This window comes from Triticum urartu, chromosome 5A, assembly GCF_056163025.1.
Source record: "Triticum urartu cultivar PI428250 chromosome 5A, HENAU_Tu73, whole genome shotgun sequence".
In the NCBI taxonomy this organism is placed as follows: domain Eukaryota; kingdom Viridiplantae; phylum Streptophyta; class Magnoliopsida; order Poales; family Poaceae; genus Triticum; species Triticum urartu.
Window position 1 is genome coordinate 102121568 of NC_141877.1, and position 27857 is coordinate 102149424.

Below are 27857 nucleotides of genomic sequence, written 5' to 3' on the forward strand. Positions count from 1 at the left end.
AAAAGCTTCATTAATTTAGAAAAAGTAATCAACTAGTAATTATTCTACTTCGTCTAGCTAATGCTTGCTTATCGACAACACGTTGAAAGAGATTTACAAAGAACATCATTTACGGAAGTGAAAGGAATGTAAAAGTAAACATGGTGCTAGAGTAACTCACTAAAACCTATGAGTATCACCAAGGCCGGCCTTGGGCCATGGCAACGAGTGCAACGGTCTAGGGCCCAGCGTAAACAGCAACCCATACTACATGCATGGAGTACATACATATGTGTGTATTACTAGAAAAAAAAATACCAGTTTGCAAAAGAAATAGGCCCAACCCATTAAGAGGGGCAACTCATGTAGAAACACAAACCCTTTTCCTCCCTTCTCTTCAGAAACACACTGCCAACTCCATTTAAAAGAGGGGGGAAGGAAGAGGAAACATCGGTCTCCAGAAGCGGAGATAGATGACGTGATATGGGCATGTCACCATTGACCGACAATTCTATTAAAGTTGAGCGAGTTAATGAGTCAGGCCAGAAAAACGTTGTGGAAAATAATGCCATGCATGCCGCCAGACTTTGTCGAGGAAACGATGGTCGTGTGCGGCAACTTTGTGGTCCGAGAATTGATTTTGTAACTAGCAGACTAGCGACCAGTTATATGATGTGTGCACCTGATTCAAGAGATGGTATTGGCACATGGGTGCATAGTCCTAAACGTATGGAATCTAGAGGTGTATGGTCAGGCTTGATCAAAGAAAGGATAGAAAGGAAGCCACGTACACATAAAATGCCAAGAGATCATAGTGTCCAAACTAAAAAGGAATCGAAACAGCGTCAATTTATTCGGGCGCTCAAGAAAATACAAGAGGCAAAGGAGGAGCCTGCGCTAGCTGTGGTGGAGCCTAATTTCCGTACCCCTCCGTGCAATGTGAAGTTGTGATACACAGAGTCCTAGAATTAATCTGTTAGGATTCCTTATTTTATTTTGTGTCTACACGCTAGCTAGCTGGCTAGCATGGTACGTAAGTCATTTTGTCTTTTCTAGTTAGGATTTGTTTTTTATAGTTAGCACTCGTAAGAGGGTTGGAGTTTTAAGTTTCTAGATAGACTTTGGGGTTGCGTAGGTGTGGCATATAAAAGCCAGGCTATGGCCGTGTAAACAGATCAGTTTTGAGTTTTATTTCGAGTATGACATATACAGAAAAACGTCCGAGTTACAGGCGGCCATATCTAGTGTATTATCTGTGATATTCCCGTCATGAAAATTTACTAGCGACGGAGGGTTGATCATCACATCGACGCCTACGTGCTGATCCAAGGGGGTCATTATTTTCAATTGTGTATTTTCGTACGCGGGTGAAAATTATCTTGAAGGTTGCGAGGAGGAACAGGGGACGAACTGTTGATCAACCATCGCCGTGAAAGATCGGGCCGTCTACGCGCGCGAATTAGCATCTCGCTAGTTCGTGTTACATCAAGTGGTATTCAGAGTAAAGGTTAGTCACGGCGACTCAGTTTGCAACATTGTCTACGGAGTTGAGCATCAACATGTTAAGCAGGAACATATTGATGGAGGAGGAAGGCATTGGCGAGGTCACTCTTTTTCACACTCGTTGCGTCGTGAACGAACGACGTGTCAATCTGACGATCGATGAGAGTATCGCAGTCAACATGGTGAGCATCGAGGTGGTCAAAAAATTGGGGCTGAAGATGTCACCTCTTGAAAGACCGTACACGCTGAAGTGGTTCAAAGGTGAAATCAAAATTACGCATCAGATTTTGCTAATTTTTGATCTGGGAAAATATTGTTGTGCGGAATTTTTTTCATATTTGTCCTGTGTCCATGGTGTCATGCCATCTGCTATTTGGGGACCCATGGTGCAAGCGCGTCGGGGCTTTTCGGGATGCCAAGAAAAATAGTTATTCTCTATCATGGAAGGGCCAACAAATCTGTTTTGTTCCCATGCCAACGGATGTGTTTAGGGCAGATTGGAAAAATTGTTTGCTAAAAAGAGAAGAACAACAGGAAGAAAGAAAGGAAGAAGTTGATGCACCGATAGAGGGGCTGAATCTTTTGGTGAAGAAGGTAAAAATTGACAGTGGTGCAAAGGGACAACGGTGGAGTGTTTTTAAAACACAATGTAATATCAAGAATCATGCTTGTAAGATGATAATTGATGGTGGCAGTTTTACCAATGCCATTAGCAAAGATCTTGTGCAAGAGTTGGGTTTGTCTATGTGGCGGCACCCTCAATCACACCATGTGGAGTGGCTATATAACTCTGGGAAATTAAAAATTACACATAAGGTACGTGTGACATTTGCTGTTGGCGATTATGTTGACAAGGTGGATTGTGATGTCTTGTCGATGGACGCTTGTGAGTTGCTATTAGGGAGACCGTGGCAGTTCGATCACGATGCGGTGCATGCTGGGAGATCAAACACGTACACTTTCACGCATAATGGGAGGAAGCACGTGCTAAAGCCAATGTTGGACAGTGCAATCACTAGAGAACAGCAAGTTTCGGAGAGGAAGGTTGTGTTAAAAAATAACTTGAAACCGAGGACGGTTTCTCTTCAAGGGAGAGAGGATGATATGGGCATGTCACCATTGACCGACAATTCTATTAAAGTTGAGCGAGTTAATGAGTCAGGCCAGGAAAACGTTGTGGAAAATAATGCCATGCATGCCGCCAGACTTTGTCGAGGAAACGATGGTCGTGTGCGACAACTTTGTGGTTCGAGAATTGATTTTGTAGACTAGCGACCAGTTATATGATGTGTGCACCTGATTCAAGAGATGGTATTGGCACATGGGTGCATAGTCCTAAACGTATGGAACCTAGAAGTGTATGGTCAGGCTTGATCAAAGAAAGGATAGAAAGGAAGCCACGTACACATAAAATGCCAAGAGGTCATAGTGTCCAAACTAAAAAGGAATCGAAACAGCGTCAATTTATTCGGGCGCTCAAGAAAATACAAGAGGCAAAGGAGGAGCCTGCGCTAGCTGTGGTGGAGCCTAATTTCCATACCCCTTCGTGCAATGTGAAGTTGTGATACACAGAGTCCTAGAATTAATCTGTTAGGATTCCTTATTTTATTTTGTGTCTACACGCTAGCTAGCTGGCTAGCATGGTACGTAAGTCATTTTGTCTTTTCTAGTTAGGATTTGTTTTTTTATAGTTAGCACTCGTAAGAGGGTTGGAGTTTTAAGTTTCTAGATAGACTTTGGTGTTGCGTAGGTGTGGCATATAAAAGCCAGGCTGTGGCCGTGTAAACAGATCAGTTTTGAGTTTTATTTCGAGTATGACATATACAGAAAAACGTCCGAGTTACGGGCGGCCATATCTTGTGTATTATCTGTGATTTTCCCGTCGTGGAAATTTACTAGCGACGGAGGGTTGATCATCACATCGACGCCTACGTGCTGATCCAAGGGGGTCACTATTTTCAATCGTGCATTTTTGTACGCGGGTGAAAATTATCTTGAAGGTTGCGAGGAGGAACAGGGGACGAACTGTTGATCAACCATCGCTGTGAAAGATCGGCCGTCTACACGCGCGAATTAGCATCTCGCTAGTTCGTGTTACATCATGACGGAGGAGAAATATGAGATCATGGGATTTAAGTGGAATTTTGGATGGGACATGAGTGGGGATTCCAACGTGACGGATTCCCAAGAGCTCTTCGATTTGGGGTCAGTCTAGGAAATTTTGGCTGTCCAGACCGGTCCAATCCAATTTATTAAGCCGCATTTGTAGGGTTAAAAGTGTCTGGACTGTTTGTTATGAATATTTGGGGACGATTTGATGGATCCCCTTGGAGATGCCTTAAGGGATCATATATGACGGGGTAGAAGGTACTGTCATGCCTCCAATGCAAGCCAAGTCCCAACTCATGATGAGGAGCATGCAACCTTATTCACAAAACTAAATAATGTGCAGTCAACGCGTGCTAAACATGTGGTTTTCTTACTGATCCACCAAAAACAGTTACTATTTTATTTTGAAAAAAACAGTTTCATAGAAATTAGGGTGTGCAATCAAAACATTGTGCCATTTTTAGCAGAAAAAAGCAAACAATGTATCTGGTAGTTTTTTTTCTTTTCATTTTTATCTCTATGTGGGCTTGTTTTTGGAGCCAAGGGTGTGTTTGGTTTGTGCCCAATGTTCCCCATCAAAGTATTGGCTAGCCAAATTATGGTTGAGTTTTGGTTACCCATGATTTGGCCAACATTAGCAAAAAATTAAACTAGAGTTGGCTAGAGTTCATTGGCATTGCCAAAAAATTGTCAACCATCCAAACAAAGACCAATCTTTGGGTCATGACCAAAATTTTGATAAGGTGCACTTTAGCCGAGATCACTAGTTGGGGAGTACTCGTTGCAAAGATCCACTCCAACTCCCCATGTTGCGACAAGTGTCACGTTCTGCACCACTTGTGGCAACCTGAGAGTTTTCCTTTTTTCATAGATCTGTTTGTTCAAAACGTTTTATCTCTCAAAACATGCGTCCAAATCTCAAATCGCTTTCACCGTTGAATTTCTCGCGTCGAGATCTTCAAAACTAGATTCCATGTTGATTGATTTTGACGACTTTTTTTCATGAAAAAAACCGGCCGAAAAAACCGGACAAAAAAACCGAACCCGGAGCACGGTTTTTTCCTTTCCGAAAGAGGCACGCTCTCACGAAATCACAACCGTGCCTCTCGTGGAAGCAAAACCGTGAATCTCACGGAAGGAAAAAAGGATAATAAAATGCGTTTTTTTCATTTCCGAGGAGGCACGGCCGTGACTCTCGCGAAAGCACACCCGTGCCTCTCACGGAAGCAAAACCGTGACTCTCGCGAAAGGAAAAAAAACAGAAAACGCGTTTTTTCCGTTTCCGAGAGTCATGGCCGTGACTCTCGCGAAAACACAACCATGCCTCTCGCGAAAGCAAAACCGTGACTCTCGCGAAAGGAAAAAAACAAAAAATGCGTTTTTCCCGTTTCCGAGGGGCACGACCGTGACTCTCGTGAAAGCACAACCGTGCCTCTCGCGGAAGCAAACCCGTGACTCTCGCGAAAGGAAAAAACAGAAAACGTGTTTTTTCGTTTCTGAGAGGCACGGCCATGACTCTCGCGAAAGCAAAACCGCGCCTTTCGCGGAAGCAAAACCGTGACTCTCGCGAAAAGAAAAAAAAGAAAACGCATTTCGTATTTATTTATTTATTTTTGGTCGAAAAGCTAAGGAAGACCAATGAAAAGCAAACCGAAAAAACCCCGTTTAAATAGCTGAAAACGCGTGCGAAAAAAAACAAAAACAAAATCCGAAGGAGACGCCCAGAACGCGACACGTGTCGAATGGCTGAGAGTGCGCCAAGTTTTTTTAGGCAAATTCTAAAGCTTTTTATTTAATCGTCACGATGTTTACAGGAACGAAATGAAGACCATTGGACTGACCTAACCAGAGCCTTCCGAAGGAGCGGCCACAATCCAGACACACCCTAAATCTCTATGTGGGCTGTGTATTCATGGACGACACCGGGCCATTTTCTCCGGTTTGGTACAAGCGGGGCTTTGCTAAAAGAAAGTACAAGCGGGCCGTTGCGCGAGGCCCGCGTCCCTGTGAAATACCCGCCGCAGCAACGCCTCGCCGGCGCCCGCCTAAACCCTACTAGCAAGAGCCCTCCCCGCCCCCGCCGCACGACCAACCCCACCACCCCCCGCGCGGCGAGCGTAGAGCCAACCGTCCCCGGCGCCGGCGACCGGCGAGGATGGGTCGCGAGAAGTCCCGGAGGCTCTCGGGCAGCCGAGACTTCCGGCAGCGGCTGGTGCTGGCGACGCTGACCTCCACCCCCATCATCATCAAGGACATCCGCGCCGGCGAGGGTGGCCTCCGCCAGCACGAGATGTCCCTCCTCCACCTCCTCGACAAGGTCTCGGACCAGCACGTCATCGATGTCAACGACACAGGCAAGGGCGCGCCGACTTGTGGCCGCGACAGGGGCTTCTTCTTTTTGGGCTGGTGGCTGATTGTAGTGGGTTCGTTCGTGGGCAGGAACGAAGGTCGGGTACAAGCCCGGGGTGGTCCTCGGTGGGAAGGACCTGGAGCACGACTGCGGGGTGCACCGCGGGATCGGCTACTTCATCGAGCCGCTCATTCTGCTCGGGCTCTTCGCCAGGTCGCCCTTGTCCATTCGGCTCAAAGGTGAACAGCGTTTGCTCATCTTGTTTGTGCTTGAGGTGTGCAGAATCAGAGAAATTTCGGGTGACTGTTGTTGCACCGTCAGGTCAATTGATTGCCATGTTTTGCACTGGAACTCCGGAATTACGATATTAGTTCAGGCAGAGGTTGTGTGGTCAGGATTTTCTAGAATTATTGGTTATCAAATCTGCTTCATTGTTCATTGCAATGAGTTATTTTAATTTTAGGTTGTTCTTATCCAGTCTGATTCATTGTTCGGTCGGATGGTTTGTTTCAATTGGTGTATGTGGATCATGTGAGTTGGTCCTGTTCTCGCATGGATTGTTTTGACGAAGGTGGTTTTATGGCCAGTTAGTTAATTTGGCTGAATTCGCTGTCACCGAGTAAGCAAACCTTATTAGCTTTTTCTCATGAACCCATGATCCTTGTGGCCATTCATTTTTGCTAATGAAGATGCTCTTGTTAACATGAGGTGCTCAGTAGTACTATGTGTCTCAAGCTTCCATAAGCCAAGATCTGCAAAAGACTGAAAGAAAATAATTCTTTAGTTCTGCGCAAATGATGGCCGTTGTTGTTAATGATTGTAGAAAGTCTTCCACTTCTACGGAGTCTAAATATTGTCATGCTTGTAGGAATCACAAATTCTGCAGAAGGTTGATGGCCATCACTGTTATTGATCATACAGTGTCTTTTGCTTCTAAATTTAGTATGGAGTCTAAATGTGATGCCATTATTTTTAGGAATAACGAATGATACAAAGGATCCTTCTGTGGATACTTTCCGGATGGTTACGTTGCATATGCTCAAGCATTTTGGCGTTCCTCTTGAGGGACTGGAGCTCAAAATTGAAAACCGGGGAGCTCCTCCTCGTGGTGGTGGTGAAGTGCTTCTTCGAGTTCCCAATATAAATAGTACATTAAAGGTGTGGTGGAGTTTACTTCTGCTCACGTTTCGTGATTTCTGTTGACATTCCCTTCTAATATCAAGTGTTTTTGCAGGCAGTTAATTGGATTGATGAAGGAATGGTAAAGAGGATAAGAGGTGTAACATTCTCAACCAATGTATCTCCACAGATTGAAAACCGTATCCTCTATGCTGCACGTGGACTCTTCAATAAGTTTATTCCGGATGTTCATATCTTCACTGATCATAGAGCTGGTTTATCTGGTGGATTGTACGTTTCCAACTTGAAGTAGAACCTGTTGAATATTATTAGTGACACAATGTGCTGTTATCTCCTGGTGTCCTGCTATTCAAAAATTTAAATTTATTCATCTTTTGGCAGGTCAGCAGGCTATGGCGTATCAGTAGTTGCTGAGACCACAACAGGCTGTCTGATTTCTGCAGATGCTACTGTGAGTTATCCCAATGTTGATGAAATGAGTGAACAATCTAAGAAGCCTGAGCTAATGTCTCCAGAGGATCTTGGTGAGCAAGTTGCATCGATGCTGCTAGAAGAGGTGGCTCAAGGAGGAGTTGTTGACTCAACACATCAGGTCTGATATTTCATTCCAGTTTATTCCTTTCTTATATTATTTAGCTGGCTGGTGGCAGATATTTTTATATTGTGGCTGATAATTTGTGTTTTCCTTACATGCTTCTCCTACGATTCATGATCACTACTGTGTTTTTTGTCTACTCTGAAGCACTTAGACCGCTCTGCAACAATAATGGTCATTTATTATTTTGGCTGATGATGTTGTAGGAAGATAAATTAGCAATTCTAGCATCCCCCCCCCCCCCCCCCTCTCGAGAAGCACTTAGACCGCTCTGCAACAATAATGGTCATTTATTATTTTGGCTGATGATGTTGTAGGAAGATAAATTAGCAATTCTAGCATCCCCCCCCCCCCCCCCCCCCCCTCTCGAGAACACAGCAGGGGAGAATCCTTTCTTCCATTGTATTAATAACTCAAAAGCCAGCCACAAAAGTTGGATAAGAATAAAAAATTCAAACTGAACATTGTATGCATGGATGTAGTCCGTCAGAATGATCTTTTTATGCTAGTTCTTCTGCCAACCTGGTCCTTGGTTCATTTTGGCAAGATAATGTCTGAGACCGTGTCTAACTTTCCTTCTATGGCTCTTTCTGAATCTTGCTTCAAAATGCTTCTTCTGTTAGCCACATGATGTTTCTCTTGTAAACAATTTGCAGGGCCTTCTGTTCATGCTGTGCGCTCTATGCCCGCCTGATGTGTCAAAGGTTCGCGTGGGACAGCTGACACCGCACGCTATAGAATCACTTCGAAACATCAAGGAGTTCCTTGATGTCAAGTTCATCATCAAGCCCGATACAAACTCAAACACGGTCACTCTAAAATGTGTTGGTGCGGGAGTGAAGAATCTTGCTCGGAAGATTTCATAAACAGAACTACCATGAACCTCATCTATGATGGAAAACAGTGTTTTCGAACCGCAACACAAGAATTTTTCAAGTTTTGTTGCAAGTGTGTCGTTAGATCTTCTTCCCCATAGTAGTTTTGATGTAAGCTAGTTGATCCAGAATGGATTTGCCTTACGTATTATCATGTACCCTCCTGAGAAAACATGGGTGTGAGCTTTCCATTTGAGATCACACATTTGATGTGCTTTTACTTCTTAGGGCAACTCTAAATGATCCCTTATAAGTTAGTGGAGTATATATACTCCACTAAAATTTGGCCGCACCTAGCTGATCCACTAAAGTAAGCGGAGTACAACTTAATTTGCGCAAATTCAATCAAATTTGAACCAGAAGATGATGCATTTAAACATAAGTTCAACACATAAAGTTCTCTCAACTGAACGTTAAACATAATTTTAAACTAAAACTAAACTTAAACTACTTGTTGTCGAAGTGGAGGTCGAGCCAATCCTTTAGGGCCCGGGTCGGTGCTGTTGTCGTCGTCACCGGGGAAGATGCTCTGCCACTCCTTGACGTTGCTGCCTGCATTGCCGCCCTTGTCGGAGATAACGATAACTTCGACGTCATGGACGACGAAGATCGCCCGCTTCGACTCCACTAGCTCCGGGTACTGTCGGCGAAGGTCGTCCATGTAGGCCTCGAGGCGCTCCCTCGCCTCTCGGTCGTCCCGCGCCATCTGATCAGACACCACCCCCGGCTCGGGCGGGGCGAGGTGGAACAGATGCTCGCCGATGGGAAAGTTTGTTGGAAATATGCCCTAGAGGCAATAATAAAATGATTATTATTATATTTCCTTGTTCATGATAATTGTCTATTGTTCATGCTATAATTGTGTTATCCGAAAATCGTAATACATGTGTGAATACATAGACCACAACACGTCTCTAGTGAGCCTCTAGTTGACTAGCTCGTTGGTCAAAAGATAGTCATGGTTTCCTGACTATGGACATTGGATGTCATTGATAACGGGATCACATCATTAGGAGAACTAGGTGATACCCCGCGCGTTGCTGCGGGATCTCTTTGCTGTTAGTTAAGTAGCGTAAAGATTTGAATAAAACCCTAAAAATGTGCTAAAAATTCCAAAATGAACAATGTAATAGCAAAGAGAGTTGGTTCTCTGTTGGTAGGAGGTTCGGTCTTGTGGATGTGAGGATAGAGTATCGATATCAACATGTTAGCCCACTGGATTACCGATGCTTGCATACCAAGAGATTACATCGATTATCTAAGAGTGAAAATATGATTTACATGAATTGCACTAAAAAAGTGTATCATAACCTCAAAGCATGCCATGGTGCCTCGATACTATGAAAGATTCATTCAACTTTTCCTCTCTTTGATTAAGAAGAACAACCAGTCTTGTATCATATCATAGCCTTTGAAAGTACATACTCAAGCCAACAATGAACTTTATCTAAATCGATCTACAAAATATGCACTAACGAATGGCGACTAAAATAGCAGTCAAGAAATAAACATGCTCACACACACATAACATCTATGGAAATAAAATATTAATAGGGTGAGAGACTGTAAACTTCTGAAGATATTTGACAAAACAGAAAAGGAAATAACATATATAGGATGTCGGCATTTGTCCATTGTTTTCCATCTAGTACAATGGTTCTTCATTTTTCCAGGGGAATGTGTAGTAGGTTTTGGAATGGAGAGCGCTAGATGAACCATTGGTTGAGAACATAACTCCTGTAATATATTTCACAAAACTGACGAAGATATCTCATCAACCGGATAACATCAATTCTTGTCTAATCTGCAAAGGAATACATGGGGTTATTTTAGGATGGCCCAACATCGTTACTATTTGCAGGTAGATGCACCAAATATTCGCTGGGTCACAAATCATGATATAGTGATATACATATTGTTTATAAAAAGATATGCTTCCATAAGCTTGCTTCATCTAGCGCCATAGAGCATAATATGCTCTCTTAAAACATGTAGAGAACACACCTCATACTATCATCAACATTATCTGCAACTGACACTTGTGTGTAAATAACTACCATGTACCATAAACATTCATATGATGGAACAATCAGGAAATCAGTATCATGCCCAAGCCACACTACAACCATAAACAATTACGTAGAGAAAATGTGGAGAACAAACATGGTAAATTAGTTTGAATGGATCTATAACAATTGCTTCCCTGCAAACAACACATGAAGAGCATACAATTCCACACAATTCTAGTTACCTCAACAACAGATCAATATGACCCAGAGGACTGGGTCGTGCATCATTCCAAAACCCCTTATCATTCACCATGACGTTTGAAGGAAGATGAATATCAACGCGTCTTCAAGTTAGGTGCTACAATAAAAATCAATCTTGTCTGATGTCGTAGGTGTGGACGGAAAAAGACTGACCACTTCCACCAAGTAAGCCCAAAGACTTCCGATGCAAACAGAATCTGGTACGTAAACCAATTGAACTGGTAGACAGAAAGAATTCTAAAGGAATCCACAGATGATACTACCTTTTTGTCGAGGATGGGATAGCCATAGCCAACACAGGGCTTCATGGTCAGTCTCCCCGCGTACATCGAGCACCTTGTGGCCGAGCTCGGCAACGAGGGGTCGTGGCTGAAGCTTGTTCTAGTGACTTGTATAGGGCGAGCTAATGGGAGGAGATAAATGGTGCCGTTTCATTGCATTGATGCCTGCATTTGTGGATGGGTCATCTCCTCGTTGTGGTGATGGCGAGCAGAAGAGAAATCAGCGGAGATAACTCGCAGCGGGTAATAAAGGTGAGGTAATTAATGTGAGAGGATGAATTAGTGTTGCCATTTCATTGCATTGGTGCCTGCACTTTTGGCCGGCAGATCTCGTCGATTGTGGCCGTGGGGAACAGAAGAGCAAGCGGTGGAGATAACACCCGTAGCGGAGAAGATGAACCTAATTCTCAAAAGAAAAAGATGAACCTAATTAGTACGTACATTTTCTTGAGCAGATTAACCTAATTACACGGGCCGCCACTATGGGCTATCAACCAAGTCATGAGCCCATCTGCGGGTTTGTCCATGGTAAACCAAACGGCCAGCAGCGGGGGGCCTGCGGGAGGATTAGTGATGACGTAGTGGTGCGATCAAGGGTGGGGGGTTAGCGATGACGTGGCCTCACGAGAAGCCAGGAAAATCAGGTAGTGGGGGGCAGCTATTTAGATATAGAAGATGATGTGATGGACAAGACCCAATCCTAAGCATAGCTTAAAGATCGTGTAGTTCGTTTGCTAGAGCTTTTCCAAATGTCAAGTATCATTTCCTTAGACCATGAGATTGTGCAACTCCCGGATACCGTAGGAGTGCTTTGGGTGTACCAAACGTCACAACGTAACTGGGTGACTATAAAGTTACACTACGGGTATCTCCGAAAGTGTCTGTTGGGTTGGCACGAATCGAGACTGGGATTTGTCACTCCGTATGACGGAGAGGTATCTCTTGGCCCACTCGGTAATGCATCATCATAATGAGCTCAATGTGACCAAGTGGTTGATCACGGGATCATAAATTATGGTACGGGTAAAGTGACTTGCCGGTAACGAGATTGAACGAGGTATTGGGATACCGATGATCGAGTCTCGGGCAAGTAACGTACCGATTGACAAAGGGAATTGTATATGGGATTGATTGAATCCTCGACATCGTGGTTCATCCGATGAGATCATCGAGGAGCATGTGGGAGCCAACATGGGTATCCAGATCCCGTTGTTGGTTATTGACCGGAGAGTCGTCTCGGTCATGTCTGCATGTCTCCCGAACCCGTAGGGTCTACACACTTAAGGTTCGGTGACGCTAGGGTTGTTGAGATATTAGTATACGGTAACCTGAAAGTTGTTCAGAGTCCCGGATGAGATCCCGGACGTCACGAGGAGTTCTGGAATGGTCCGGAGGTGAAGATTTATATATAGGAAGTCAAGTTTCGGCCATCCGGAAAGTTTCAGGGGTAATCGGTATTGTACGGGGACCACCGGAAGGGTCCCGGGGGTCCACCGGGTGGGGCCACCTATCCCGGAGGGCCCTATGGACTGAAGTGGGAGGGGAACCAGCCCCTAGTGGGCTGGTGCGCCCCCCATGGGCCTCCCCCTGTGCCTAGGGTTGGAAACCCTAGGGGTGGGGGTGCCCCACTTGGCTTGGGGGGCACTCCACCCCCTTGGCCGCCGCCCCCTTGGAGATTGCATCTCCTAGGGCCGCCGCCCCCCTAGGGGTCCTATATATAGTGGGGGAGGGAGGGCAGCCGCACCCTAGCCCCTGGCGCCTCCCTCTCCCTCCCGTGACACTTCTCCCTCTCCCTGAGCTTGGCGAAGCCCTGCCGAGATCACCATTGCTTCCACCACCATGCTGTCGTGCTGCTGGATCTCCATCAACCTCTCCTTACCCCTTGCTGGATCAAGTTGGAGGAGACGTCTTCCCAACCGTACGTGTGTTGAACGCGGAGGTGCCGTCCGTTCGGCGCTAGGTCATCGGTGATTTGGATCACGACGAGTACGACTCCATCAACCCCGTTCTCTTGAACGCTTCCGCTCGCGATCTATAAGGGTATGTAGATGCACTCCCTTCTCCCTCGTTGCTAGATGACTCCATAGATTGATCTTGGTGATGCGTAGAAAATTTTAAAATTCTGTTACGTTCCCCAATAGTGGTATCAGAGCCAGGTTTATGCGTAGTTTCTATGCACGAGTAGAACACAAAGCAGTTGTGGGCGTCGATATTGTCAATTTGCTTGCCGTTACTAGTCTTATCTTGATTCGGCGGCATCGTGGGATGAAGCGGCCCGGACCGACCTTACACGTACGCTTACGTGAGACTGGTTTCACCGACTGACATGCACTAGTTGCATAAGGTGGCTAGCGGGTGTCTGTCTCTCCCACTTTAGTCGGATCGGATTCGATGAAAAGGGTCCTTATGAAGGGTAAATAGAAATTGGCATATCACGTTGTGGTTTGGGCGTAGGTAAGAAACGTTCTTGCTAGAAACCTATAGCAGCCACGTAAAAACTTGCAACAACAATTAGAGGACGTCTAACTTGTTTTTGCAGCATGTGCCGTGTGATGTGATATGGCCAAAAGGATGTGATGAATGATATATGTGATGTATGAGATTGATCATGTTCTTGTAATGGGAATCACGACTTGCATGTCGATGATTATGACAACCGGCAGGAGCCATAGGAGTTGTCTTAATTTATTTATGACCTGCGTGTCAACATAAACGTCATGTAATTACTTTACTTTATTGCTAAAGCGTTAGCCATAGTAGTAGAAGTAATAGATGACGAGACAACTTCAAGAAGACACGATGATGGAGATCATGATGATGGAGATCATGGTGTCATGCCGGTGACAACGATGATCATGGAGCTCCGAAGATGGAGATCAAAAGGAGCAAATGATATTGGCCATATCATGTCACTATTTGATTGCATGTGATGTTTGTCATGTTTTACATCTTATTTTCTTAGAACGACGGTAGCTGAAATAAGATGATCCCTCGTAATAATTTCAAGAAAGTGTTCCCCATAACCGTGCACCGTTGCGAAGGTTCGTTGTTTCGAAGCACCACATGATGATTGGGTGTGATAGATTCTAACGTTCGAATACAACGGGTGTAAGCTAGATTTACACACACAATACACTTAGGTTGACTTGACGAGCCTAGCATGTACAGACATGGCCTCGGAACACGGAAGACCGAAAGGTCGAGCATGAGTTGTATAGAAGATACGATCAGCATGAAGATGTTCACTGATGTTCACTAGTTCGTCTCACGTGATGATCGGACACGGCCTAGTTGACTCGGATCATGTTTTCACTTAGATGACTAGAGGGATGTCTATCTGAGTGGGAGTTCATTGAATAATTTGATTAGATGAACTTAATTATCATGAACTTAGTCTAAAATCTTTACAATATGTCTTGTAGATCAAATGGCCCACGTTGTCCTCAACTTCAACGCGTTCCTAGAGAAAACCAAGCTGAAAGATGATGGCAACAACTATACGGACTGGGTCCGGAACCTGAGGATCATCCTCATAGCTGCCAAAAAAGATTATGTCCTAGAAGCACCGCTAGGTGACGCACCCATCCCAGAGAACCAAGACGTTATGAACGCTTGGCAGTCACGTGCTGATGATTACTCCCTCGTTCAGTGCGGCATGCTTTACAGCTTAGAACCGGGGCTCCAAAAGCGTTTTGAGAGACACGGAGCATATGAGATGTTCGAAGAGCTGAAAATGGTTTTCCAAGCTCATGCCCGGGTCGAGAGATATGAAGTCTCCGACAAGTTCTTCAGTTGTAAGATGGAGGAAAACAGTTTTGTCAGTGAGCACATACTCAAAATGTCTGGGTTGCATAACCGCTTGACTCAGCTGGGAGTTAATCTCCCGGATGACGCGGTCATTGATAGAATCCTTCAGTCGCTTCCACCGAGCTACAAGAGCTTTGTGATGAACTTCAACATGCAGGGGATGGAAAAGACCATTCCTGAGGTATATTCAATGCTGAAATCAGCGGAGGTGGAAATCAAAAAGGAACATCAAGTGTTGATGGTGAATAAAACCACTAAGTTCAAGAAAGGCAAGGGTAAAAAGAACTTCAAGAAGGACGACAAGGGAGTTGCCGCGCCCGGTAAGCAAGCTGCCGGGAAGAAGCCAAAGAATGGACCCAAGCCCGAGACTGAGTGCTTTTATTGCAAGGGAAGTGGTCACTGGAAGCGAAACTGCCCCAAATACATAGCGGACAAGAAGGCCAGCAACACTAAAGGTATATGTGATATACATGTAATTGATGTGTACCTTACCAGTACTCGTAGTAGCTCCTGGGTATTTGATACCGGTGCGGTTGCTCACATTTGTAACTCAAAGCAGGAACTGTGGAATAAGCAGAGACTGGCGAAGGACGAGGTGATGATGCGCGTCGGGAATGGTTCCAAGGTCGATGTGATCGCTGTCGGCACGCTACCTCTACATTTACTTGCGAGATTAGTTTTAAACCTCAATAATTGTTATTTAGTGCCAGCTTTGAGCATGAACATTGTATCAGGATCTCGTTTAATTCGAGATGGCTACTCATTTAAATCCGAGAATAATGGTTGTTCTATTTATATGAGAGATATGTTTTATGGTCATGCTCCGCTGGTGAATGGTTTATTCTTAATGAATCTCGAGCGTAATGTTACACATATTCATAGTGTGAATACCAAAAGATGTAAGGTTGATAATGATAGTCCCACATACTTGTGGCACTGCCGCCTTGGTCACATAGGTGTCAAACGCATGAAGAAGCTCCATGCAGATGGACTTTTGGAGTCTCTTGATTACGAATCATTTGACACGTGCGAATCATGCCTCATGGGTAAAATGACCAAGACTCCGTTCTCAGGAACAATGGAGCGAGTAGCCAACTTGTTGGAAATCATACATACTAATGTGTGCGGTCCAATGAGTGTTGAGGCTCGCGGTGGCTATCGTTATGTTCTCACCCTGACTTAAGTAGATATGGGTATGTCTACTTAGTGAAACACAAGTCTGAGACCTTTGAAAAGTTCAAGGAATTTCAGAGTGAGGTTGAGAATCAACGTGACAGAAAAATCAAGTTCTTGCGATCAGATCGTGGGGGAGAATACTTGAGTCACGAATTTGGCACGCACTTAAGGAAATGTGGAATAGTTTCACAACTCACGCCGCCTGGAACACCTCAGCGTAATGGTGTGTCCGAACGTCGTAATCGCACTCTATTGGATATGGTGCGATCTATGATGTCTCTTACCGATCTACCGCTATCATTTTGGGGCTATGCTTTAGAGACTGCCGCATTCACTTTAAATAGGACTCCGTCGAAATCCGTTGAGACGACACCGTATGAATTATGATTTGGGAAGAAACCTAAGCTGTCGTTTCTAAAAGTTTGGGGATGCGATGCTTATGTCAAGAAACTTCAACCTGAAAAGCTCGAACCCAAGTCGGAAAAATGCGTCTTCATAGGATACCCTAAAGAAACTATTGGGTATACCTTCTACCTCAGATCCGAAGGCAAGATCTTTGTTGCCAAGAATGGATCCTTTCTAGAGAAAGAGTTTCTCTTGAAAGAAGTAAGTGGGAGGAAAGTAGAACTCGATGAAGTATTACCTCTTAAACCGGTAAGTGGCGCAGCTCAAGAAAATGTTCCTGAGGTGCCTGCACCGACTAGAGAGGAAGTTAATGATGATGATCATGAAACTTCAGATCAAGTTGCTACTAAACTTTGTAGGTCCACAAGGACACGTTCCGCACCAGAGTGGTACGGCAACCCTGTCCTGGAAATCATGTTGTTAGACAATGGTGAACCTTCAAACTATGAAGAAGCGATGGCGGGCCCGGATTCCGACAAATGGCTGGAAGCCATGAAATCCGAGATAGGATCCATGTATGAAAACGAAGTATGGACTTTGACTGACTTGCCCGATGATCGGCGAGCCATAGAAAATAAATGGATCTTTAGGAAGAAGACAGACGCGGATGGTAATGTAACCATCTACTCCCCCCGTTCCTAAATATTTGTCTTTCTAGACATTTCAAATGACTACTACATACGGATATATGTAGACATATTTTAGAGTGTAGATTCACTCATTTTGCTCCGTATGTAGTCACTTGTTGAAATGACTAGAAAGACAAGTATTTAGGAACGGAGGGAGTATAAAGCTCGGCTTGTCGCTAAGGGTTATCGACAAGTTCAAGGGGTTGACTACGATGAGACTTTCTCACCCGTAGCGAAGCTGAAGTCCGTCCGAATCATGTTAGCAATTGCCGCATTCTATGATTATGAGATATGGCAAATGGACGTCAAAACGGCATTCCCTAATGGTTTTCTTAAGGAAGAATTGTATATGATGCAGCCGGAAGGTTTTGTCGATCCTAAGAATGCCGACAAGGTGTGCAAGCTCCAACGCTCGATCTATGGGCTGGTGCAAGCATCTTGGAGTTGGAACATTCGTTTTGATGAGATGATCAAAGCGTTTGGGTTTACGCAGACTTATGGAGAAGTCTGCATTTACAAGAAAGTGAGTGGGAGCTCTCTAGCATTTCTCATATTGTATGTGGATGACATACTGTTGATGGGAAATGATATAGAATTCTTGGAAAGCATAAAGGCCTACTTGAACAAGTGTTTTTCAATGAAGGATCTTGGAGAAGCTGCTTACATATTAGGCATCAAGATCTATAGAGATAGATCGAGACGCCTCATTGGTCTTTCACAGAGTACGTACCTTGACAAGATATTGAAGAAGTTCAATATGGATCAGTCAAAGAAGGAGTTCTTGCCTGTATTGCAAGGTAGGAGATTGAGCACGGCTCAATGCCCGACCACGGCAGAAGATAGAGAAAAGATGAGTGTCGTCCCCTATGCCTCGGCCATATGGTCTATCATGTATGCTATGCTGTGTATCAGACCTGATGTAAACCTTGCCGTAAGTTTGGTAGGAAGGTACCAAAGTAATCCCGGCATGGAACACTGGACAGCGGTCAAGAATATCCTGAAGTACCTGAAGAGGACTAAGGATATGTTTCTCGTTTATGGAGGTGACGAAGAGCTCGTCGTAAAGGGTTACATCGATGCTAGCTTCGACACAGATCTGGATGACTCTAAGTCACAAACCGGATACGTGTATATTTCGAATGGTGGGGCAGTAAGCTGGTGCAGTTGCAAGCAAAGCATTGTGGCAGGATCTACATGTGAAGCGGAGTACATGACAGCCTCGGAGGCAGCACAAGAAGCAACCTGGGTGAAGGAGTTCATTACCGACCTAGGAGTCATACCCAATGCGTCGGGCCCGATGACTCTTTTCTGTGACAACACTGGAGCTATTGTCCTTGCCAAGGAGCCCAGGTTTCACAGGAAGACTAGGCATATCAAGCGTCGCTTCAACTCCATTCGTGAAAGTGTTCAAAATGGAGACATAGATATTTGTAAAGTACATACGGAACTGAATGTGGCAGATCCGTTGACTAAACCTCTCCCTAGAGCAAAACATGATCAACACCAGAACTGCATGGGTGTCCGATTCATCACAATGTAACTAGATTATTGACTCTAGTGCAAGTGGGAGACTGTTGGAAATATGCCCTAGAGGCAATAATAAAATGTTTATTATTATATTTCCTTGTTCATGATAATTGTCTATTGTTCATGCTATAATTGTGTTATCCGGAAATCGTAATACATGTGTGAATACATAGACCACAACACGTCCCTAGTGAGCCTCTAGTTGACTAGCTCGTTGATCAAAAGATAGTCATGGTTTCTTGACTATGGACATTGGATGTCATTGATAATGGGATCACATCATTAGGAGAATGATGTGATGGACAAGACCCAATCCTAAGCATAGCTTAAAGATCGTGTAGTTCGTTTGCTAGAGCTTTTCCAAATGTCAAGTATCATTTCCTTAGACCATGAGATTGTGCAACTCCCGGATACCGTAGGAGTGCTTTGGGTGTACCAAACGTCACAACGTAACTGGGTGACTATAAAGGTGCACTACGGGTATCTCCGAAAGTGTCTGTTGGGTTGGCACGAATCAAGACTGAGATTTTTCCACTCCGTATGACGGAGAGGTATCTCTTGGGCCCACTCGGTAATGCATCATCATAATGAGCTCAATGTGACCAAGTGGTTGATCACGGGATCATGCATTACGGTACGAGTAAAGTGACTTGCCGGTAACGAGATTGAACGAGGTATTGGGATACCGACGATCGAGTCTCGGGCAAGTAACGTACCGATTGACAAAGGGAATTGTATACGGGATTGATTGAATCCTCGACATCGTGGTTCATCCAATGAGATCATCGAGGAGCATGTGGGAGCCAACATGGGTATCCAGATCCCGCTGTTGGTTATTGACCGGAGAGTCGTCTCGGTCATGTCTGCGTGTCTCCCGAACCCGTAGGGTCTACACACTTAAGGTTCGATGACGCTAGGGTTGTTGAGATATTAGTATACGGTAACCCGTCGGAGTCCCGAATGAGATCCCGGACGTCATGAGGAGTTCCGGAATGGTCCGGAGGTGAAGATTTATATATAGGAAGTCAAGTTTCGGCCATCCGGAAAGTTTTCGGGGTAATCAGTATTGTACCGGGACCGCCGGAAGGGTCCCGGGGGTTCACCGGGTGGGGCCACCTATCCCGGAGGGCCCCATGGGCTGAAGTGGGAGGGGAACCAGCCCCTAGTGGGCTGGTGCGCCCCCCATGGGCCTCCCCCTGTGCCTAGGGTTGGAAACCCTAGGGGTGGGGGCGCCCCACTTGGCTTGGGGGGCACTCCACCCCCCTTGGCCGCCGCCCCCTTGGAGATTGCATCTCCTAGGGCCGGCGCCCCCCTAGGGGTCCTATATATAGTGGGGGGGAGGGAGGGAAGCCGCACCCTAGCCCCTGGAGCCTCCCTCTCCCTCTCGTGACACTTCTCCCTCTCCCTGAGCTTGGCGAAGCCCTGCGAGATCACCGTTGCTTCCACCACCACGCCGTCGTGCTGCTGGATCTCCATCAACCTCTACTTCCCCCTTGCTGGATCAAGTTGGAGGAGACGTCTTCCCAACCGTACGTGTGTTGAACGCGGAGGTGCCGTCCGTTCGGCGCTAGGTCATCGGTGATTTGGATCACGACGAGTACGACTCCATCAACCCCGTTCTCTTGAACGCTTTCGCTCGCGATCTACAAGGGTATGTAGATGCACTCCCTTCTCCCTCGTTGCTAGATGACTCCATAGATTGATCTTGGTGATGCGTAGAAAATTTTAAAATTTTGCTACGTTCCCCAACAAAGTTCAGCCTCGCGTCGCTGCCGTGGACCCGGACCTGCCACCGGTGTATTCCATGGCCGCGAGCTCAGCGGTGTGGAAGGAGCCGATCCACTTCGGCTTGTGGGTCACGCAGACGGTGATTTTGGCCACCCACATCCCCCACGACCGCTGCCGAACGCCCAGGTAGGTCTTCGACGGCGACCGCGGTGGAGGGAGGTCGGGGAAGTCCGCAAAACGCGTGGGGGCGCGGCGGCGGGCGGATCGGCCGAGCGGCGGCGGCTTGAGGAAGCGCCTGCAAACGACGGCCCGCGGGCGTGGCGGCGCGGATCGGCGGAGGGGATCCGCGGCCACCACGTCCGGCTATCGGGAGGAAGAAGGGCGGCGAATCGGGGCGGGGGTCTTGCCGGCGGCGGGCGAGGGGGAGAAGAGTAGGCGAGGGAGAGGAAGAGAGAGTGGGGATTTTTTACTCAGCCGCCGAGCTCCGGAGTAAATATAAAAAGAGCATTGGGGATGGAGTAAATTTTTTACTCCACTAACGGTTTATTAGGGCTTGGCTAGGTGTGTTTAGAAGAGAAAAAAAAACCCAAATATACCCCTTTACTGCAGGATAAGGGATCGGTTAGAGTTGCCCTTACTAGTCTGGAACATCTAACAACTTGTGACTATGAATCGAACATGCCACTATACTCTTGTCAAAAGGTCTATTATGGAAGGTAACGAAAAAGAAGATGAAGCTAGCAAGAAGATAAAATTTGTCTTGATACTGATGTATCTAAAACAAGTAATTTCAAACAAATAATTTCGGACAGAGGGTATTTCATAGCTATAGCTACAAGCAACATTCTGCTCAGCTCAGTCAAATATACTACACACACGGGCACAAAAATATCTAGTCTTCTCTCCCCTCTGAATTCATTTATCCATCTCTGTACACATGTGAATATCATATCAACAAGAGAGGAACACATCAGCAGCAGCAGCACATGGATGCTACATTACTATTACTTGCAATGTATCTACTTTTCGCTGCCTAGACTCTAAAATTGCATGTGTAGAGTGTCATGTGACTTGCTAGCCAAGAACTAAAATTGGAAAAAGAGTCATGAGGCCCAAATCCCTTGTTTATTATAGCATAGTACCATAGCAGTTGCTACAATATACAAAGGAGGCCCGGGGCAGCCCAGCCGCCCCTGCTGACAAGCACCACCGCCCGCCTCGTAGCACATCGCGTCTTCGGTTGCAGCACAGACACACAGGTCTCCGCTGGCGACGATCGTACCACCAGCCGTTGCCGAGCTCGCAGCTCGTCACACCATTGTCGTTTGACACACAACAGCACGCGATGTGAGTCGTAGCACCGCGAGTCACCGAACGAAGACATGCCTGAGTCGTAGCACCGCCCATTGCCGAGCTCAATGCACCGACTCGACTCCGCAGCAATAGCCACTGGCCTTTGCAGTGACGAGTACCTCTGCTCACAACAACACCGTCTGCCGCTCGCAGCACCGTCCGCTCTGACTCCGTGGCTTGCAACACTGCCCTTCCGTCACTAGCTCACAGCATAGCATCTGCCCTTTTCAGGCCATGTGGTTGGGTTTAGCGCAGGTCGATGGTCAGCGGACGAGTTGAGTGGCGCGTGCAGACATAGGGAAATGGAGAAGAGAAGGAGGTGATCGACCGAGCGCTGAGATCGGTTACCCGATTTAAACGTTCCCCTACAATTTTAGGGGCCACCTATCAGCCACACACAAACAAAACAATTGGTGCTGTAACATAGTCGCATCTAGTAGCAAGTCCGGTCATAATCTCTCACAGCCTACACTCTCAATTCTTGAGTGATCTCGCAAATCACGCTCATTTTGACCAAATAAACAAACGCAAGGTGTGCCCTAGCTCACACTATCATGTACCATGTGACACATGTGGTAAACAATTCAAACTATTCAAAGATAGCTTACACTATCCTGTTGTCAGCACAGAGCAAATACATGAAATCTTGGTGATCAGATGCATAAGATCAGCTTGCAGATTTCTCCATCCTAGATACTTTGAGAATTTTTGCATCTGCTTGTGAAACACCCCTGCGGTTAGCTGTGTTCCGGATGAGAGAATAGCATTCAGAGCTTTACTCTAACAGCAACAATCACCAGAAATCAGGAAGATGTAAATATTCACAGCAATATAGTATCACCGGCTTAATTCACTGCATGAACTGGAGGACAAAGTTCAAGAAGACCTAACAAAAAGGGATCCCCAACAAGTTTGCGACGACTTGCCTGATAATTCACAAAGCATGAGAACACCTGATAGAGTAATACATATAAAGTACTATTTTGGCTGCCATTATTACCAACCAATGTCTAAGAACAACAGTTTCACTCCTTAATCCACACTAAGAACATGTGCGATGACCATGTTGATGAGAAAACGAAAAAGGCAGTGCAACACCACACCATTGAATGCCCATTATTGCCCTATCTAGTCCCGTTTAGATGACCATATTATGGCCAAAGTTGTGCATCAGGAAGACGGATCCAGCAAATATACCAGCAGCCTTTAGCACCTTCTGTAAATGAACAAATAAAAAAACAGTAGTAAGAGGTTTTTGTACCAACAGGAGATATTGTCCTAAACAACAATGGTACAATATCACTATAAACTGCAAGCAGTTAATCTAGTATTCCTTAACCCAATAACAGCCCAGCCCAATTACAGTACTCAAGTAGTACCAAGAGATAACATGTAGGAACAATTTCAAATCATTTTGCGCCTCACCACAACTGGGGGTTCCACTTTATGGCCAGAAAGAACACATAGGAGAAAAAAATACAAATGTTCAGCTGTCAGACGACAAATTCAGAGATAGGATCCACCATTGCAAAGTTTCAATGTCAAGCATAACTTAAAAGTTAGGAATCCAACAATAAAAAATATTGGTTTTCAGGCAGAGATTTCAAACATCTCAGGCAGAAAATTAAAAGATCCACAGGATCATTGCCAGGCATGGTTTACCAAAATTGTAAGGATAAGTAACTAAAGTAAGTGATTCATAAGTAACTAAAGTAAGCGATTCATCAGCGAAGGAAACAAGGTTCGACTGACTAATACTACCAATTCTTTAAAATCCCATGATTTGTTGTCCTAGATCCTACATATATCCTATGAATTGCGATCATAGTGTGGAACCTTGAGAGGATCACATAGCAGAACACAAGGGGAGCACAAATTCAAATCCTTTTGCACCTCAATAAACATGAAGGTCCCTCTTTTAGTCAAAAAATAACACATGGGACAATAAAATATAAAGGATCAACTACCAGACATAACTCAAAATACATCAGAATATCCATTAACCAACAGCAAAACTTCAATGTCAAGCATAACTTAAAGTTTGGGATTCACCAACAGAAAAACGTCGGTTCTCAGGCAGAAATTTAGAAGATCCACAAGATCACGCCAGGCATAATCTAACCATTAACCAACTTTTTTTCTGAGGGTAAGTAACTAAAGTAAGCAATTCGCCAGCAAAGGAACTAAGGTTGTCAACCTAGATTGACTGACCAATCCTACCAATTCTAGAACTGTCCTTCGATTCGTGATCCTAGATCCCACATTGAACCTATGAATTGTGATCATAGTGTAGAACAACCATGAGAGGACCGCACCCGTAGTTGTGCAGAACAAAGAGGGGAACACAGCCGAAGATAGAGGTGGATCTAGACACAGCCATAGTTGTGCAGAACCTAGAAAGTTAGAAGTTATATGAATTTACTAGTACGTAACAAACGCCACAAGTCAGTACTGACGACTAACGCCACATTATAGTCTCATCTTGCAGATAGCCAAGTACAGAAGGCTAAACCGATGGCATTAGCAAGCGGACGTAGCAAGTTAGAAGTTATATGAATTTACTAGTACGTCACAAACGCCACAAGACAGTACCGACAACCAACGCCACATTATAGTCTCATCTTGCAGATAGGCAAGTACAGAAGTCTAAATCGATAGCATTAGCAAGCGAAGCGTCTTAGCGGTACAGAGTCAGAATGCCTAAATCAACTTCATTGGCTTTTTTCCATGCCCTAATTGTGCCCCAAGCCTTGAGCAGCAGCATCACAATTCACAAGCAAAGCTGTTGAAGCACAACATAACAGAACCACACATGGCTTCACAATGTGCTAGCAAGTTCCTGGGTCATATACTACACATCAAAAGGGCGGCGAACAACCTAACCATCCAAATTCTAAACCGAATCTCTCACCCGTATCAGTTAGCAAAACAGACTACCATACTAGTAATCCCATATCTCAGCAATGACGCAAGAACAGGTTTTTCTTTTTGCGGGAAGCAAGAACAGGGTAATTAATAAGTAGGCGACGCATAAATAACTAGATCGAAGGGAGAGGGGCTGACATAGTTGACCGCCCAGTTCTCCTCGTTGTTGCACTGCGAGTCCCAGAACGCCCTCATCTTCTCCAACGCCGCCTTCGCCGCCGCCATGTCCGCCCTTTGGATCTCCTCCCGCTCCCTCCGACGAGTTCTATCTGGTTAGGGTTTTTTTCTTCTTCGCGCGGCGGCCGGTTACGTGTTATGTTAAGGAGCCCACTTCTTCTCTATATCGGTCTGTTGGGCTTTGCACTCGAATTTTGTGTTGCGACTCCCCTGCAAAAAGATAAAAAAAAGAGAAAAAGGAGGAAGGGGAAAAAAAGGAGAAAATCCGACTCCGCTGGGGATCGAACCCAGAATCTCTGGTTTCGTAGACCAGCGCCTTATCCATTGGGCCACGGAGTCAATTGATGGAGTTTTTGGGCTTTGTCACTATATATTGGTTGGGCCGTACATAATAAAAGAGCAAAAAATGAATACGACTCCGCTGGGGATCGAACCCAGAATCTCTGGTTTCGTAGACCAGCGCCTTATCCATTGGGCCACGGAATCATTTCATGACATCATTTCGCCTAGCAGCTTACTAAACATTATTTCCGTGATTTAATAGTCATTCGTCGCCAACGTTGGATTTCGTAGCGCTGGAGAGATGCCACGTCTCCTGCTTGGATGGATCAGCCGAGACCGCACACACCAGCTACACCACTCCACCGAAGCGAAAGGGGACAAAGGTTTGCACGTCGCCAAGTCCTGAACCATTACCTAGCAGAGCAGGGATCCCATCGACGAGGCGAGGACAGAGGTGGATCAACAATGGCGTCGCTTCTTTCGCCGAACACCGTCGCTGCGACCACGGCGAGGCCGTCCGGCAGGAGGAGCCGCCTTACTCCCAGTGTCACCGCCATGGCAACCAAGGGCCCGAAGCCCAGCTCCGGCGGCACGAAAAGATCGTCGGTAAGCTAGCGCCTGCCGTTAATCCCTTGCGCTATCAATCTATTTCATGTCAGACTCCATGCGTGCGTGCGTGTAAGAACTTGCAATATACCGACGCGCGCGTGTGGCGCATGCAGGGCACTACCACGGTGTTCCCGGTGGGGAAGCCCGCGGGCCCGCCGCGGCCGGCGACGACGAAGGGGTCGGCGCCCGTGAAGCTGCTGACGAACGTGGAGAAGCTACGGCTGCTGACCAAGGCGGAGAAGGCGGGCCTGCTGTCCGCGGCGGAGCGCGCCGGGCTGTCGCTGTCGGCGGTCGAGCGCCTCGGGCTGCTGTCCAAGGCGGAGGAGCTCGGGGTGCTGTCGGCCGCCACCGACCCTGGCACCCCCGGCTCGCTGCAGGGCCTCGCGCTCCTGCTGCTGGCCGCCGGCCCCGCCGTCGTCTTCCTCGTCCCCGAGCAGTACCCCTGGGAGGTGGCGCTCCAGGCCGTCGCCGCCCTCGTCTGCGTCGCCGGGGGCTCCGCCGCGCTCGCCGCGTCCAGCTTCGTGTCCAGGCTCCAGGGCTCCTCCGGCTGATCTCGACGAACTCTGCTTGCTTCAGCATCGACCGAGTGTCAATTGCCGCGTCTGATTCTAGCACCAATGATCTTGCGTAGAGTTAATCTACTTCTGTAAAGATGGGCTGATATTTATACGATGCGCCATTCGGTTGCAATACTGCAGGTTTTTGTATTAAGGGGCGTTGTCGAACTTCTGATGGAAGCACTTCTGTCTTAGTTTTTGGGTATCTTTATTAGTAAGCTTGCACGTGCTCGGGTAATGCTCTTCTCAAAGATACATCTAGTCCTATTCAAATGTATTCAAATGTATTCCCTCCGTTCTAAAATAGATGACTCAACTTTATACTAAAGTTAGTATAAGAAAATGACACACATACAAAGTCAAGGTAACATTCATCATATAGGCCCTAAACCATGTTTACAGGCACTTACTATTAGATTGATCTCTTCCCGATCGAGCCCAACTATGACGTCCGGATAAATACTGTCAGATTGATCTCTTCCCGATCGAGCCCAACTGTGACGTTCGGATAATTAAGATACAGTAATCCCACGTTAACGATGCCACGTCACCTCGGTTATTGTTGCTAATCTCGCGTTAGTTCGAAACCGATTCAAATTTAAATTCAAATAAAAGTCAAAATTTAAAGTTTTCTTAATGTCAAAACTAAAATGTTAATTGTGTGGCCAATATTCCATAAACACTTATGGTGGTGAACCAACATATTTATAAAGTACTTAAATGCCTTAAAATAACTAAAAGAGGAACTAAAACAATTAATTAAATGCTTTTTGAATAATAATAATTGCAAAGTATTTTAATTAAATTCTAAAACTAAATGTGGCAGTGGCATAAATTACTAATGTTGAATTAGGGACTAGTATTATATTTTGTAGACCTAAAAATAAAAGAAACAAAAAGGATAAAAAACTATAAAAAGAAAGAACAGGAAATTGCATAAAGAAATGAGAGAAGCACCCCTACCTTGGGCCTCAAGGCCCATCTACCTAGCAGGTTGGCCCAGACGCACGCTCCTTCCCCATCTCTCCTGTTCACATTACCATGGACGCCGGCGATGGCCGCCACGGCACAGGGCGATGCCGTGGCGCCCATCCACCGCTCCCCCTCGCCTATGTCTTCCCCCGGGCTGAAACCCTAATCGGCCCCTCCTCATTTCCTCTTTCCCTCGTCTTCATCGCCGGATCCGCACCACCGCCGCTCTTTGCTGTCGCCGTGCGCCCGCATCGCCGGCCATCTCGCCCTACCACGTCCACCATGTGCCCCGACGACTAGAACCGCATCTGTCTGCTTCACTGTCATCCTCTACATCGACCGGTGCCACCCGTTGGAGCTCCTCACCGCTGCAGCGCTGGATCGAAGCTTCTTCCTCCTCGGGTCGCTGACGAACCACGACGCCGCCTGCCACCTCTGCTGCTCCTAACCTACTCGACGGGCCTCCTTGCGCCTGCTCGGTGAGCGCTACTCCCTCTCTTTCCTTCCCCCAACCCCCGCCTTGGAACGCCGTCGTCATGCCGTGGCCGTCGCCCTACCCCCTCGCTCGGCTCCCCTGCTCGCCTTGCTCACTAGTACCCGCGCACGCC

The 27857-nt window shown here is 46.1% G+C and overlaps 4 protein-coding genes and 2 non-coding genes across 6 annotated transcripts; 3 read left to right on the forward strand and 3 right to left on the reverse strand.

The window, feature by feature from the left end:
- Positions 1 to 1538: 1538 nt before the first annotated feature.
- LOC147970468 (uncharacterized) lies at positions 1539 to 2754 on the forward strand. Its single transcript, XM_087523453.1, has 2 exons — positions 1539 to 1741; positions 1962 to 2754. The coding sequence occupies exons 1-2, from the start codon at positions 1539 to 1541 to the stop codon at positions 2752 to 2754; spliced, it is 996 nt and encodes a 331-aa protein (XP_087379579.1).
- Positions 2755 to 5601: 2847 nt separating this feature from the next.
- LOC125555743 (RNA cyclase family protein) lies at positions 5602 to 8778 on the forward strand. The gene is made up of 6 exons (XM_048718601.2): positions 5602 to 5945; positions 6031 to 6180; positions 6918 to 7099; positions 7176 to 7351; positions 7463 to 7673; positions 8333 to 8778. The coding sequence occupies exons 1-6, from the start codon at positions 5747 to 5749 to the stop codon at positions 8540 to 8542; spliced, it is 1128 nt and encodes a 375-aa protein (XP_048574558.2). The 5' UTR covers positions 5602 to 5746; the 3' UTR covers positions 8543 to 8778.
- A 13769-nt stretch (positions 8779 to 22547) lies between these two features.
- Positions 22548 to 25020, reverse strand: LOC125508083 (mitochondrial import receptor subunit TOM5 homolog). Its single transcript, XM_048672666.2, has 2 exons — positions 24791 to 25020; positions 22548 to 22943 (listed from the first exon to the last, which is right to left on the reverse strand). Exons 1-2 carry the CDS (start codon positions 24875 to 24877, stop codon positions 22866 to 22868), a joined length of 165 nt encoding a protein of 54 aa, XP_048528623.1. The 5' UTR covers positions 24878 to 25020; the 3' UTR covers positions 22548 to 22865.
- A 75-nt stretch (positions 25021 to 25095) lies between these two features.
- Positions 25096 to 25168, reverse strand: TRNAR-ACG (transfer RNA arginine (anticodon ACG)). The gene has a single exon. It is a non-coding gene; the product is annotated as a tRNA-Arg (tRNA).
- Positions 25169 to 25242: 74 nt separating this feature from the next.
- TRNAR-ACG (transfer RNA arginine (anticodon ACG)) lies at positions 25243 to 25315 on the reverse strand. Its single transcript has one exon. It is a non-coding gene; the product is annotated as a tRNA-Arg (tRNA).
- A 220-nt stretch (positions 25316 to 25535) lies between these two features.
- Positions 25536 to 26471, forward strand: LOC125508082 (wiskott-aldrich syndrome family protein, putative (DUF1118)). The gene is made up of 2 exons (XM_048672664.2): positions 25536 to 25717; positions 25834 to 26471. The coding sequence occupies exons 1-2, from the start codon at positions 25577 to 25579 to the stop codon at positions 26269 to 26271; spliced, it is 579 nt and encodes a 192-aa protein (XP_048528621.2). The 5' UTR covers positions 25536 to 25576; the 3' UTR covers positions 26272 to 26471.
- The last annotated feature ends 1386 nt before the right edge of the window (positions 26472 to 27857 follow it).

Excerpts from the sequence above, each read along its gene's own strand:
- LOC125555743 (XM_048718601.2), top strand. The coding sequence starts at position 5,747 with ATGGGTCGCGAGAAGTCCCGGAGGCTCTCGGGCAGCCGAGACTTCCGG. Across the intron at positions 6,181-6,917 it reads CTTGTCCATTCGGCTCAAAG|GAATAACGAATGATACAAAG; the intron begins GTGAACAGCGTT and ends CATTATTTTTAG. Across the intron at positions 7,674-8,332 it reads TTGTTGACTCAACACATCAG|GGCCTTCTGTTCATGCTGTG; the intron begins GTCTGATATTTC and ends AACAATTTGCAG.
- LOC125508082 (XM_048672664.2), top strand. The coding sequence starts at position 25,577 with ATGGCGTCGCTTCTTTCGCCGAACACCGTCGCTGCGACCACGGCGAGG. Across the intron at positions 25,718-25,833 it reads GCGGCACGAAAAGATCGTCG|GGCACTACCACGGTGTTCCC; the intron begins GTAAGCTAGCGC and ends TGGCGCATGCAG.
- LOC147970468 (XM_087523453.1), top strand. The coding sequence starts at position 1,539 with ATGTTAAGCAGGAACATATTGATGGAGGAGGAAGGCATTGGCGAGGTC. Across the intron at positions 1,742-1,961 it reads TACACGCTGAAGTGGTTCAA|GGATGTGTTTAGGGCAGATT; the intron begins AGGTGAAATCAA and ends TCCCATGCCAAC.
- LOC125508083 (XM_048672666.2), bottom strand. The coding sequence starts at position 24,877 with ATGGCGGCGGCGAAGGCGGCGTTGGAGAAGATGAGGGCGTTCTGGGAC. Across the intron at positions 22,944-24,790 it reads AGAACTGGGCGGTCAACTAT|AAGGTGCTAAAGGCTGCTGG; the intron begins GTCAGCCCCTCT and ends GTTCATTTACAG.